Raw genomic sequence first — 15,313 nt, 5'->3', positions numbered from 1 at the left:
GAATAGGTTTTCCTGCTCTCCTGAGGTATTAGTCTATAGTTCATGTGAACAGCGGTACCTTTGAACTTATAGTACACAAGGCACTCTTAGGTCTAGGCATGATGACCAAAAGAAATTTATAAGAAAAACCTTTAGAAGCAAAAGCCTATCTCTGTCCCTAGTATCTGTAAATGCTCAACATGATTTCTCTCTAACAGATATTACTTATCTTTCAGAAATCAGATACTTTCTTCTTGTTTAAAGGTAATTAATCAGCTGCTATAGACATTTCAGGTTCTAATAAACAAATATTTGCTTTTGATGAAAAATCTGTTTCTGAGTCATGTGCTAGCTCTTCCACTGAATGTGTCATTGGCTATTTTTATTTTCTTTACCATATATTTTATGAAGCTGAAAATCAAAGCTAACAGGGACAAAAAGCAAGTCGCAGCAGGTTGAAAATATCATATCTTAGTATTTTAGACATGTGTCAGCTTGATAACATAGGCACAGCACTAGAGGGATTGCCAGGATGTGACAGTGCACATGGCTTTGAGTTTAGAGAACATGCTTTAAAAAAACACTGGAAGGCAGCAAGGGCAAGGTAGCCAGACTGTAGGGCTGATTCTGATCTTTCCCGATCTTAAATGCAAAACCAGGGAAACTTACACCACCTAAGTCAGGCTGGAGAAACTGTTACATTTTCAAAGGAAAATTCTACGAACATGCAAGTCCAAGCAATGGAAATTCTGATATTTAAGATCTGTGTATTGCTGTCCACTTGTGACATTAATTTATGTAGTCTGAACATGATTCATTCCGATGCATGTGTTCATTCTAGAGGGAAAAGTGATATTTAATGAAAATAATGTCACACCAATGATCCCTGAGATTAAAATACTTGACTTTTGTATCTCTCTCTTTATTCTCTCTGCATTAGCAGATTAGGAGTTGTGCCTACTTTATAAAAATATGTGATAATATTACGTCTCACAGCAAGTGAAGATAGCATATAGTACTAAAACCTTAACAATAACACAGTTTATTTGCACATTTGTGGTAGGAAGCAGTACAGAACCATTTTGGGGTGTTGAACAGCAATTTGCACCTGAATATCAAAGTCCATTAAAACAGTAATTATATCTCCTTTCCTTTCATCTTTACCTCATTTAGCTAGAAGTACTTCATTTACCCTGCCTTATAGGTAGGCAAATGAACAATATACACACATAGTCACAGAAGGAATCAACAGTAGAACTGTTACAAGTTCAGGCTTTTTATTCTTGGCTTAAACAACTGAATTCTCAGCTTTTCCACTTGCTCAGTGACAAGTGTCACAAAAGCTGAAACCAGCAACCTGCCCTGAGACAGAAAAAAAATAAGAACTATTTCTAGTGCCAGATATCCATATATAATGTTACCGGGATAAAACAGAGCAAAATGGGACCTCTCACAGCATCTCCTGCACTTGAGGCCCTTGCCCCCGCAGAAGGCCGGTCACAGGCATACGAGAGGCTACATAAGGCAAACCAAAGTCACCATTCAGTAGGAAACAGAAGCTTTATCACAGCCTGGAGGTTACTGTCATGATGCCTGGACACTTGATCATCACATTACTCCAGTCTGAAGGTTACCCTGAACTTCATGATGCAGGGGGCTAAAACTCCAATTGTTCTGCTCCAATAACCTGCCACTTGTTCTAAAAAATTGGTTTCTTTTGCTGTTTGCATTGTAACAGGACTGTCCTGGTCTCTCTGCCAGAGGGCAGTATTGCACAAAAATACAAGCTTGTTGATTACAATATAATTTTATAGGCAGTTGCTTTACTTAAGCAATTGCCAAGAAAAAGCTTTAGATTCAGTAGGAATTGCTGGTTATGAAAAACACATGAGATCTAAAATCTAAACCAAGCCAGCTTTAAATATTGATTTATTTTCTCTTGTAATAATTACACTCAATAATTTTTCTCAGATTACAGAAGAATTAAGAAAACTAAACTGAACAAAAATCATTGGTTTCCACTGGTGAAAGAAAAGTGATCTTTTTATCTCTCTGGAAGTACAGGAAGCATATCTTGGGTAAGTTAAATGAAATAACTAAATAATTCCATGTTGGAAACCTGAGCATATCCTATCACTTCCCTCTTCTAGTAGCTCTTAGCCTAAAAAGGCATTATATCATGGTCCAGTGAGAAAAGTTCACAGATTTCAATGTCTTCTCTTCAGAACAAACTAATTCCTACAAAAAAGCTGGAATTTTAGCTAGGCTAAAGGTATGTGTAAGTATGCTTTTTTGTGATGATGTGAACATTAGCTGCATGAAAACTGTCTGCCTTTTTCTCCACTATCTTGAGCAGATCCACTTGATGCCAGCTGATGTACGCTAATGCACTGAAGCTTCCTGTGCCATTAATGTGGCTAGCACATTCACAAAGAACTGAATTAAGGTACCAGGAAATGAACCATTGGACAAGCAAAGTATATTTTTCTAAACCATATTTCTAATCTAAGCAGACGCTTGAAAACTCAGCTTGTTTTCCTTTGCTTTACACATTATCGCACATTTATGATGCATATGGCAGAAGACACCCCAGATGCAATTCCAGAATTGTGTTCAAGTTATACAAGTAAATATCAGCAAGCCAGTTTTCACCAGCATCAGTAAGAAGAAGAGATCACCCAGTAACAGACAGAAGACTGACCCCAAAGAATGAAGACATACTACTCTTAGAAATTCTAGGTACATCCTAGACTTTTGTCTGCTAATTACAAACTATGAACTGTGGATTTAAAAAATACATTCGCAAAGATATCCTTTCATCTGCACATGCAGATTCCTTTTCCAAGACTGTCTTTTATAAAACTTCCTAGGTACATCCCATTGTCTGGTGTCTAAAGCACAGATAGCAGGAATTCTTACTCTAACACATCAGCATGTAGGCACAAATCCCTTAAGAAGCTGTAAAAGAAGTCACTTTAGTATTATGCCAGCAAACCACTTCTATGAGTGAATTTATAACAGAGTTTGAAAACTATTGAAAACAGAACAGCTGCAAACTTGGTCTTATGAAGCTCTGCGGACATCTTGAAACATCCATCCTGAAGCCTCGGGGAGTCACTCAGAACATCATTCAAAGCTTGGTGCCTCTTTGTGGACCTCCCTCGGGTAGGTGAGGAAGGGGGGAAGGGAAGGGAAGGGGATGAGGGATGACAGAGCGCCAAGGAGCTAAACACCAGCTTACAAACAGAGAACAGAATCACATAACAACACTGGACCAATGGACTCCAAGACACAGTGACAAGACAGATGGACACAAACAAGACGCAAAATCACTACTGAGAAATAAAAAAAAAGTAAAGAAATCCCATTAAAAAAGTAGATCTATAATTCCGAGGCTGCAAAAAGCAGCCAAGGGTACTGGCATAACTCTTCCAAAAATAATAAATTATAATATAAATAAAAATTAAAATCAAAACAATATCCCCCCCAAATCATACACTACAGACTTGCTCGGTTAGCCTGAATGCATAGCTCTGATGGAACATACGATGGTGTCATCACAGCCCATGCACTGGTTAATGAAGGCCATGGTTAGTTACATCAGCTAAACTACAGCATGCCAGAAAAATGATCTTGCACTGACCCAGAAATAAAAGATACAACAGACACTCTGCATTGCAATAAAATTCTTTTTATGCCATCTGCAGTTTCTAGGGCTCTTTACATTGGAAGAGTTTTACTTGGGAATATGCAGGGTAAAGGGGAAGGCTTTTTCCTTCTGGGTGTTTTTTTTTTTTTTTTCTCTGAACTCAATTAAAAAAAAAAAAAAAGGAAAAGGGAATAAACAGGATAGAGACTTTGCAGAAGTTTAAAAAAGAAGGGAAATAAAAATAAAGGAGGGGTAATACTCTTCATTCTTTTGAACACAACTTTCTTGGGACATCCAAAAATATGAATTTCTTGAGGATGGCAAGAAAAGATTTTGTTGCCTTTATTGGTTTGCAGATCTATATTTCAGTCTTGAGATGAATAAACCATTATTTTGTTGTAAGAACTCCAAAAGTATAAATTGAGAAGTACAGCGATGATTAAAAAAATTAAAAAAATAGCAGTATGGCACGATTACGAGCCAAAAAAAAAAAAAGGAAATATAAAAGAAACTAAAATATCAATCACCAAAAATTCATGCGGCACAAGATGAGGTGAAACGACAGAAAATGTTCTTCAAATATATACAATGTATATATCTATCTATATATACACGGAGTATGTGTGTATATATCGATCGATATACCTGTATAATTTTTTTGTTCTCCCTGCCCCACCCTACCCCAAGGCTAATTGGTAGATGAAATTATCAATTAAAAAAAAAAAAAAAATAAAAGGAAGAAGGAAAAAAATTTAACAGAAAAGAAATTAACATGCTTTGTTCAAATAACAAGATCATGCATCTGTCCACACCAGCGGATGCCAGGGTTAGATGAAGGCATGAATTTCTGTGTAAACATGTGATTGGATGATAGGGGCTACTGCTGATATTGGTCATTTATTACTTTAGCATATAGATATATATGCACACTGTATATATAGTGCATATATAGATAAAATAGCCTCATGGGTGGGGCCTTTGGACCTTACATAGATAGAATGACCAATACGCTGAAAACCAATCTCAGTATTCCTAATGAAAAAAAAAAAAAAAACCCCAAAACAAAACACAAAACTAAAAAGAAAACAAAACTTCCTGTAAGTCATCTGCATGACTGTAAAACTTGCTAATTTAATTTTGTTTTGGCTGTAAGATTGTAGCTAGGAAATTCCATCAAACAAGTGCTGCTATTACTCCCTGGGAGGTGTTGTGGATGAACCCCCATCCTTTGGTCCATATGGTATCCAGCTTATGAGATGGGAAGTCTATTTCTCTGAGTACTTGGAGGCAGGCACACAACTTTAAAGGGCATTTCTTACTCACAACATGAGAAACGAGGAAGTATTCCTGCTTGTCAGAGGGAAAGACTGGGGGGGTAACTGAACACTGGATTGTGGGGGGTGTTCCTGTTAGGAGAACAATGAAAATTCCCTAGCTGCTTCAGGGACATTGATGTAGTTATGAGGACAACAGCCAAATCAACACTTCTTTTAGTTTCTTCAGGGAAGTCTTCACTTCCAAACATATTGGTTTTTGTACTGTGCCAGCTGTTTTGGAAGACAGATTATGCTTGTTTTCTGCAAATAAATCTCTGACCCAGGCAAGCTGCAGGTGGATGGCTATAGGCCAGTAAATTATAGATACAGAGGGCATATCTGTTGGATATGTGCCTCCTGTGTGTAAGTATAAAAAATTTCCAATGCAAAGAACTGTAGATTTTGGCACACCTCCTGCTGTGTCCAGTCCCCCATCAGGAAGGCTTACCAGTCTGATTAGACAAAGACAGCCTTAACATATATGAAGCCTTTTGGGAAACACAAAGTAAATTTCCCTGGGTGGCGGGGAGGGAAATCACATTGGAAATTAGAGGGCTGATAGGAAGGGAAAACTGGCAAGTGCACCAGGGAAGAAACACAGGACGTGTCAAGCCAGAGAACAAGGATTAAGCCCTACAGACCACTTCAAGAAGCTGTATTCTGGGCTTCAGGCTAATTGGTGAGTGTTTGGGTCTCACTGTTTTGAGTAGTCCAAGGAGCAGCCTGGGCTATGATCCCAACCAGCTGCCTGGCCACCAGCATCCAGCCTGCCTGGTGCCAGAGCTCCACTAATGGACATCCTTAACAGGAATGAGGGCAATGGTGTGAGGAGACAGCAACAGCTGTCAGGAAAGCATAATGATCCATGTCAAGGTTTTGAAGTCTCAGTAAAATCAGATTGTAAGGATGCTCCTCATTTCACTGAAAAGAGATAAATGCTTTCTTTCTTCACAGTGCTTACTAGTCATTCCTTGTTAGAAAAGATGTTTTCCTTACAAATCTTACATTCTCTGAGAGGAGATGAGTGACCAAAAAAACACCACAGAGCTGTGTTTAAAAGCAGAGACTCAGGACCTTGGCTTGAGTTTTGAGGAACTTGAATATTTGAGCCTCTGATCTCCTTGAAGCAGGCCAGAAGACAGTCCTGTACTCATACCAGAGAAAAGCATCTGCTTTGGCACAGAAAAAAGAAGGTTTTTGGCCACGTACTGGACAAACAACATTTTCATAGAGATAAAAGAGGATATTCTCTTGAATGTTAAGTAAATGCTTTTTTCCCCCCATATAATTTAGATTAAGCCTTCTGGGAGATCTAGAGATCTAAGGGTATCTAGGCTTGTCTGTAATAAGATGAATACAGGGCAATTTCTGTCCCTGAACCTGCAATGTTTTTTTTTTTGCATTACATAAAATACAGGGGGGTTTTGATTGGATCCAAAGCTGTCATTGCTGTCACTTAGAATAAATCCTTTTGTATACATACTTGTCTACAGGTGATATCTGTAAGCTACCTCAGTCAGAACAAGTCCAGTGACAGCTCTTGTTTTTTAAATGAAATTTTTATACCAAAATTCCAAAAGAAATAACTTTTGGAAGGGGGCACAAAGTCTTAGCCAGCCTGCTACAGTGAGCGTCTCAAGCCAGCTTGGAGAATCCTGGAGAGCAGTTAGGCAATCACCTTCACACTGTCTTTTTTGAAAGTGTTGCGAGTGTTCAGATGCAGATCGTATGCACATGAGATTCAGGTCTTGGTTTCAACTGTCAATCAGAGTTAAGTGGCAATAAGACCTTGCCAAATGGTCCTTGCATGATATTTAGTCTCAATGAGGACATGATTTTCAGCCTCTGAGTACACCAAAACCAAAGGCTTCAAAAGGACTCTATGTAGAGTACTGCCTCTGATTCCAAGGACTGAGACCTAAATAATATCTCTAGATATTGGGATTTGATTCTGACCCATACGAAATCTGAAAACTTCTGATCTGCAGAGAAATATTCTCTGCTGCCCTTGTCTTGGCTATTGCACAGCAGGTTCATAGTGATGTGTATCATATCTCACAGCTGCAGTAGTGAGTTCAGTAACCTTTACATTAGTAGATCATGGCATTGAGGGTGATGGAAAGCCAAATTTGGCAGAAACTCAAGAGCTTTAAAAGCTACACATTATCAGAGCAACAAAAAGAAGACTGTGCTGGGTTAGGTCATTTAATTTTCAGTCTGCTGTAAAAAGGATCAGGCAAGGCAGAAGGCAGTGACCTGTCAACAGAATAGGATGAAGTAATTTCAAATGAGCCCAATTAAAAAAAAAAACCAAACCAACAATAAGTTAAAAAAAAAATCTGAAGCCACACACTAGAAAACACAAGCAAGATAATCTGGATCTTTTCCACTCCACAATGTACATATTTAAATACCAGTTCTTGGCGTGTGGCCAGAGTTCTGACTTGGCTGGTGAAGTGTAAAGGCAAACATATCTGCTCAGCCAAGCCAGCACTACTGGATTTCGATAAACCAGCTTATTGCTTTAGTGCTCCAGAGCAGAATGGGCTGAATGAGTGCTTTGATACTGCCTGGATAGCAGACACTGGATGCACTGAGAATGGAGACAATAAGATAGACAAAGAAAATGAGAAGCCCTATAAACTGCTACTTTTCCTTCTTATTATGATGGAATGAGTAAAGTTTATGCAAAAAGGACCTGCATATTCCTCCTCCTTCTGGCAATTCTATACACCAGCACCTCTGAGAGCAGGAGAACTCAATCTGGAAGTGCAGATTTCATCAGCAAAGACCATCTGTGGGACTTATTTTTACATAGCATCAAGCTAACTTTTATTCTAATGTCATAGTAATTCCCTAGAAAAGAATCTGATTTCAGTGGTTTATGTGGTCCACCTTCCTATGCAAGAGGATGAGTAGGGTGCAATGAAAGATACTTATGAAATTTATGAGAATGTCTAGTAGTTTAGGAGAGAACCTTCAGCAGTTTTTCAGTGAATCATATTATTTTACACAGCAGATATTCAAATGTCTGTAATCACTTATATCTGCCAACTGTAATGTTTATCAGGATTTTCAAAAGCAAGTAATTTTTACAAATCCAGTTTGTACCTGTTTGTAGCATTAGATTTCTAACTGTGTCGGAAAGGAGGTATTTTTAGTCTGGAAATGTTACTGTACAGCACTATGAAATTTTATGCTAAACATGCTGTTCTACCAAATTTCTACTCAAACTGATTTTTCCACTGGCAGCACAAGCTGAAAATATTGCTGTTACAATTTCTAGCTGCTGAAATTATTGTGATTTTTGAAACAAAACTTTACAAGAGGAGGAATCTGATACAGACATCCTTTTGTCCTTTAGTTGAAATACATGGCAATCAGAATATAAATTAAAAAATAGAAGTCTTCACATGTTAGTGAAGCTTTAATGAAGTGAGTTCATTTATTTGCATATCAGTTGCAATACCTTTGTCCTTGTGTCCATGGTCCTATTGATCTCATGCCTCACTTTCATTACAATCACTGTGCTGGCATTTCATTACTACCTTTATTTAAACTCTCAGTACCCCCATTGTTTATACTTCACAATTGAGAAATATTTTGACTGCTTTTCCTCCAGATGGGGAGTAGAAAAATTCATAGAAATCTGTGAAAAAAGAGATGGGAAGTAGGCTGAGCTACCTGTTACCAACAGTCTGTGTCACTGCCTTCACTGCCATCACAGGGAAGTCAAGAGTATGAGTGGAAGTTCCCAGCTACAATTCAATGCCAATTTCAGGTTACAGCAAGACCAAGTTCTACTAAAAATGCAGGTACACTATGACAAATTGAAAAGAAATGTGAAAGCACTAGTCTTGGGTGAATTTATGTTATTATTTTATTACTCAAATGGCTTCAGGAAATTAGAAACAGAACATTTACTTTCTTGGTATTTTTGTAAAGAAAAAAACCCCATAATCCCAAATAAAACAAAGCAAAAACAAACAAAACAAAGCCAAATGAAAGAACCCCCTTAAACTATTTATATGTTTAACTTTTAAAGACAAAAATTCTAACCAAAATTCCTCTTTTTCTTTTAAATGTACACAGAAATTCGATGATGTCTGTTCTCTATTATAGAAATGCTTAACTCATGGCAAGCCTCAAAAAAGAAGACTTGAAAAAGCCTGTAAGAAATAAAGTAGACTGCAGTTGCCTGCTGGATACCACATAATATATCTCACCAGAAAGAAAAGCCATCAATTTATCAAAATGTATCTGAAAGGGAGAAGTTGAGTCAGTTCCACATGGCCAGTCCTCCTGACTCTTTAACCGATACATTTTGAAGCATCACTGCAGATAACAAGGCAAGAATTACTACTAATTTTGTTATTTTAAAACTAAGTTTTGGTGCTCCCCAATTTCTTTGGGGTCACAGGAAACAAAATTAGTATAAACACATTACCGTGTTAACTGTACTCAAAATCCCATGGACAAACGTATCCCTTAACATCCATCTTCAGAGTAATTAAGAAAGATTAAACACTGCTAATAACTGATTTTTATTTCACTTTTCTCTTTTGTTTTCAAATGTTTACCCTTTCCACTTCATAAATCTTCATTATTTGTCACACTCCATATTTGTATTTTTTTCCGACTGTGTTAGTAAAGTAACATCTAGAAATATGTGAAATATTAGTCAGCTGGAATCACTTTCAGAAGGTTTGCCTTTCCATGCGAACAACTTTATATAAAGCAAATAGTGACTACATATCAGTGTTTTGCTGTTGCCAAGTCCATGGGATCTGATGCTTGGCTGTATAGTTTCTTATTTTATATACAGTGTATATATACATGAGTGCATATATATACACATATACACACATATATATACATATATAATTATATATGTATACATTCACACACATATAAAATATATGTATGCATTGTTTTTTGCAAATGAAATCAGAAAGCAAGCAAAACACGACTGACCTGACTTACCTGTACTGGGTTCACAGTCAATGAAATCTTCATCATCACTGGAACATTCAGCTGATGAAACGATGTCATCTGTTGTCTGGCATGTGAAGCAAAAGAACAAAAGAAAACAAAAGTAAGATATTTGCAAGTCAAGACTATTACAGAGGCAGCTAAATATCCAAGGGAAAAAAAAAAAGGTTTCACAAATGTACCTTTTAAAATATTTAAGTTGTACCAAGCACTCCATATATGCCCGTGTAAACATGTCCTCCATTAAGTTGGAGTCTCCTGTTTAGTAACAGTGCCTATCCTGTTCTGTTGAATATTTCAGGTGTGCACAGGTGCTGTGCACCTGCTGGACTGTTTAGGGCAGCAAGTGGATCACACTGGTGATGTTGAATGAAGTACAGTGGGCTACAAAGCCTCCTTGGCTGGCAGACTGCCCTGAACAGCCACGGTAGATGTGTCTGCTTGGAGGAGGCTGGGCTCCTCCATAAATACCAGAATCATGTAGGGCCAGCCAGAAGGCACTTCCTGAGAGACTTACCATGTGAGGCATGCTCAGACTGAATATGCTTTCTGCAAAGAAAAATATACAAGATAGACCCAGATAATACACAGCACTCAGCAGTACTCTTTGCTGTGCCTGATGCACCACTCTGAGGCAGACATAATTCCTGCTGTTAATGCACCTCTTGGGCTGGAAATCTGGTGCTGACCCAGATAGTAAATATCTGTGCCACTCACTTGTTGCAAGATGAAGAACTGCTGCCTGTGTCAAGTGTGCTCACCTCCTTGCTTAGCAAGTGAACAGGGCTGTGGATGCAGCTAGGTTGACCAGATGTAAAGTCTGACGCTGAAAGGATTAAACCAAACTGAAACCATTCACAACCATTACAGGTTTTGTCATATTCCTTTGCATTTCCAGCTGGTGATATTTTCTTTTTTTTTTTTTTTTTAATTTTCATTTTTTAATATTTTTTCTTTCTGTGTGTGTACTGCTCTAATTAATGAGCAGCATGTACTGCAGCATGTTAGAGAGACGTGTACTGGTGTCTCTTCCCAGCAGCATCTCCTGCCTGTAATTGCTGCAATTAGTTGAATTAGTAATGCAGACCATTAGGGAGAGCCTGTGGCAGCCTCTGGACATAGGTTGTAATGTTCCTGTGCACAATACAAAATTACCCCAGCTCAGCAGCATTGGCTCAACCACAGCTTCTGATGAAACTGTCTCCCTTAACAGCTCTTCCTTGTAGAGAGCTGCCAATTCTGCCGAGCAGTAGGATCAGTGGGATGACTCCTGAAACAGAACAACTGAAATGCTCCTCACCAGGCAGGAAGCACTGCTGAACTCAGGAGCAGGACAGCTGCACTTCAGTACTCTAGGTGAATATTTCTGGGAATCTCACATCTCAGCAAGACTTTCAAATCCTTATTCCTGATAAGGACTCTCCAGCTTTAAATAAAGTCTCATTTACATTTTCATATCTGCTATGTCTGTCTCCTACATGTCCCTTCTTCCCTTTACAACAGAGTTCTGAGGACTCTGTCCTTTTTATAGCCTCTTGTGCTCCCAGCATTATGAAACACCTCTGACCCCTGCTAGAAGTTGCTTACTCTCCCCATCTCTGTTTGTATTTGAGCTAAGGGGAGAAAAAGAGAACCAAGAAGTCAGTTAGAAAGATCAGATTGAACCTAATGATCCTTCAGTCTTGATTCAGTGTCTCAGATTGAGCCAAGAAAGAAAAACTGGATAGGTCAGTTGCAAGTAAAAATTATTTCTCTATTAAAAACAGAGTATCTGTAAAAAAATCCAGTCATGAAGTATTTTATGTGTTACTCAGTCATACTCAGCATGGTCATTTGGCAATGTTTTGTGGAATGCTATCTTGTAGTAGTTTCAAGCTTAAATACTTTCATTAAATACTTTTACAATCTTGCTTCCATGGGGAGTCGAGATTAAAAGGAACTGAAGGTAATATGTTCCCGCCTTACATTTCAAGGTCATTTTTTTAACATCTTTTTTCAGTCATAGAAAGTGGAAGAATTCTGTTGAAATGCTGCTGACTTCTCTTAAGACAAGCTGGCTTTAAAATTTTGTCTTCTCAGTAAGGGGACAAGAAAGGAGGAACATACAAAATAGAAATTTAGTTTTTTCAATTCTCCTGGTTCTGTCACATACCTTTTAGAATGTATTATTTATCCCCAGAAACTTTATAACTTATACAGTGATCACATTCTCCAACAGTGAAATGTAGCTGTCCCTGGGTAAAAAGATATTAGCTTTTAATTGCACCAATGTAAAGTAATTTAGCACAATTTAGTAAACAAGGCTATACTGCTAGAAATTTTTAAGCAGGGCAAAAGTTGTTAGTGAAACTGGAGATTTATACTGTAGTTGTCTAAGGGTAAGGACGGCACAGTGAATAAAGAATAAATTATGGATAGTACTGTGAATAGGGAATAAACTATCCATCACTACTAGAGGACTTTGCCCAGACAGTGGAAAACCCTGGCAATTGGTTTTGATTTCCAGGTTAAATGTAGATCATGTGGATTTTGGTCTTAGTTGAACATCTGACAATTCACACTTCTCATAGAAAAACAGCAATGATTTGCTTCAGTAGGAAATAAACATAAAAATTATAACAACGTGTTGTTGTCACTTATCAGCTGCTATACCTATTTGATTACCCACTTACTTGCTCAGATCTAAAGGCTTCATGCAACATTAATGTGGAATCAAATCCAATTGAACTGACAATGTGATTTAGTATTTGTAAAGAATAAGGAGAACCTTTATAACTATTTTTCTTCTTGCATATTAGGGGCATCATATGAAACTAGGAAGGTAACAAGGCCCTTTTTTGTTTTTTTTTTGTTTTTTTTTTTTTTTTTTTAAACTGGACATCTCCTTGCAACAGAATACTGGTAGATAATAAAAGTTTAGAGCATTTTGGAAGTGATCAGCCAAACTGAGGGTCAAAACATCCTTCCAGACCTACTAATTATCCTATATCTAGTTTGGGAAGTCCCTGTACCACAACCTGAAAAGTCACGAAGCCTGGCCCTTGTTCCTCTTCTTGTTCAATTTCCCATCTCATAAGCAGCTTAAGGCAGTACATGCAACACATTTATGCTGCACTCTGATACATGTACTAGATTTCCTGCTATAAAATCCTCTTGCAGCTTGTGTTGGTTCTGAACAGAGAAGGCACAGTAAGCCAGTCTCAGACAAAATGCAAATATGTGATGTGCAATACTAACCAACCCTGCCAACTTCAACCTCTATTTGCATTTTTTCATGACTGGTTCCACACATGATTTTATCAATTAATCTCCATTTTTCCTCCCCATCTCTACTACATGCTATTTCACCTGATACTCTATTTTTTTTTTTTTCTGGGTGATTGCTTTTTATCCCATCCTCCTAATTTTGTGTGTATAAAAATGAGGGTTAGAAAAAGAAAAAAACCTCCAGAAGTGGTGTTGGATTAAAGTCAAGGTCATTAATGAGATCTCCAGGAACCACAGAAAAGATAAGTACACTAATCTGTGTTGCCATTTCCTATCTTGTATTTTTAATCTCAGTACTTTCCATCACAATTCATCACTAACTGATTTTCTAGTCCCACCACATATTGGTTTTCCATACACCTTCCACTCAGATACCAACATCTGAATTATCCCAAAGGAATAAAGCTATTTCAGTGAGAAAGAACAGCAAATTCCTGACCACAGGAACAGGGTCAACAAAACATCCAGAAGGCCATTACTTCTTGTAAAGGAATTTGTACCTTTCAAGACTCCCCTGGAGCTGGGAATTTTTACTGTATGTTTATTAAACTTGCTGCTTCCACAAGACAGGAGAGGCTAGTGAGCAGAGACCCTGGAAATCTTTCCACTAACATAATTTCTTCACATCAGAAACAGCTCACTGTGAGGCAGAAAGCAAAACCACTGCCCCATTTCTGGTCACTTTTCCCCATTTTTGAAATGGTTCTCATTATACTCACCCACTGGTCCAGGGGATGTAGTGGATTAATGCTTTAGTGTCTACCCAGTGATCTAGGGATAGTAAATGCTAAACATTCTTATGTATAGGCAAAAGGATAGTAATGAAACTTCTCCATATGCTGTGATGGAAATGATGTTTGTGTTTTCATTGAAAAGAACATGAGAGACAAAATATTTTCCCCTTCCCTATATTAGCTAAATTCTATATTAAAAATAATAAGTCACACAATACTATTTTAAAATATGTATTTCATTTCTAAAGAATCCCAGCTTTGAAATTACTTGGCCTGTATTAAAGGCCATAAAACTAAAGATAGGTATTATAATAACTTTCAATAAAATCTCTCTCTGGCAGGAACCCTTTTTATTCCTTCCTCTGAAAGATTTTTTATGGCATTTATATTATTATTTTTTCTCTCCCTCTCTCTAGTGTTTAATGAAATTGCTTTGGAATAAAACCAGGGTAGGAGAAAGTGCTAAACTCTGAGTCCACCCCAGAGGATTTATGGGCATACTTACCTTCAAATTCTTTCTATTTCACTGAATTGGCTCCCCATTCCTTTCCATGAATTATTTGTTCTGTAATCACCTCCTCCTAATTATTCACTCTAAGGGCCTCTTCAATCTTGACACGGTGATAGTTCTACAATCTTTGTTCATTACACTGTATGTACTGGTGTGGGATATGTAGTGCAAGGAAATTTGGCATGGTGTGGCGAGACCTGCTGAAGATGACTCTCTTCCTGTCCAATCTTTAAATTGCCCAAAGCCCTAATTTATGTATCAGATCCATAGCCCTTGCTCCTTTGTTCTACACAAAATGGCAGGTGCTGTATCTTCCTTTTCCCAATTGCAAAGTTTTTTTTGACACCTTGCTGTTTGGGTACACCACTATTTAAGGAAGATTAAGCATGCAAAATAAATGCTGTCACAGAACAGCTTTATGAAATTAAAAAAATACACCCAGGAATGATAGAGTTCTCCCTTCTAGAGGGAGATAAAAGACAAGGAAACATAAATTCAACCCTCCGAAAAATTCCTGCAGAATTACACATGTGGCAGTTGCTTCACTTGGTAAAGTAGGATTCAATTTTCCTACTTGCCTTTTTTTTGAAATTCTTCTGCACACTGTACGTGTTACTTCCAATTCAACACCATTATTTGAAAAGCAACACTTAATGCTTCATTGTGAGAGAAGTGTAAATCTATTTGCCACCAAGGAATCAGACTTTACAGTACTTCTTGAAATATGACCATCACAAAATGCTAAGCACAAATATCTTCCCAAGAGTGGAGAAACACAGTTGTATTAACCTGGGCACTGCATTTGTCTTTCACACCTAAAATGCACAGAGATGAAAGTCAACAAACTTTTTCCTAAATACTACCA

General features: G+C 37.7%; 1 protein-coding gene across 43 annotated transcripts in view; it reads right to left on the bottom strand.

The window, feature by feature from the left end:
- The window catches only part of NRXN3 (neurexin 3), a 958,542-nt gene that overhangs the window by 28,109 nt on the left and 915,120 nt on the right, over nt 1–15,313 (bottom strand). For 26 of the 43 annotated variants that reach the window (XR_012056601.1, XR_012056603.1, XM_072930751.1 and 23 more), the window contains one exon: nt 9,919–10,003. Coding sequence is in view for 40 of the 43 variants with exons in the window: in XM_072930751.1 (XP_072786852.1) it covers nt 9,919–10,003 (85 nt within the window). In the remaining 3 variants the exon portion in view is untranslated. The remainder of the gene's footprint in view (nt 1–9,918; nt 10,004–15,313) is intronic. The other 17 variants (XR_012056602.1, XM_030273176.4, XM_041716427.2 and 14 more) reach the window with 1 other exon arrangement.

The sequence above is a fragment of the Taeniopygia guttata genome, chromosome 5 (genome assembly GCF_048771995.1).
Source record: "Taeniopygia guttata chromosome 5, bTaeGut7.mat, whole genome shotgun sequence".
Taxonomy (NCBI): Eukaryota; Metazoa; Chordata; class Aves; order Passeriformes; family Estrildidae; genus Taeniopygia; species Taeniopygia guttata.
This window is presented reverse-complemented; position numbering and strand designations above follow the sequence as displayed.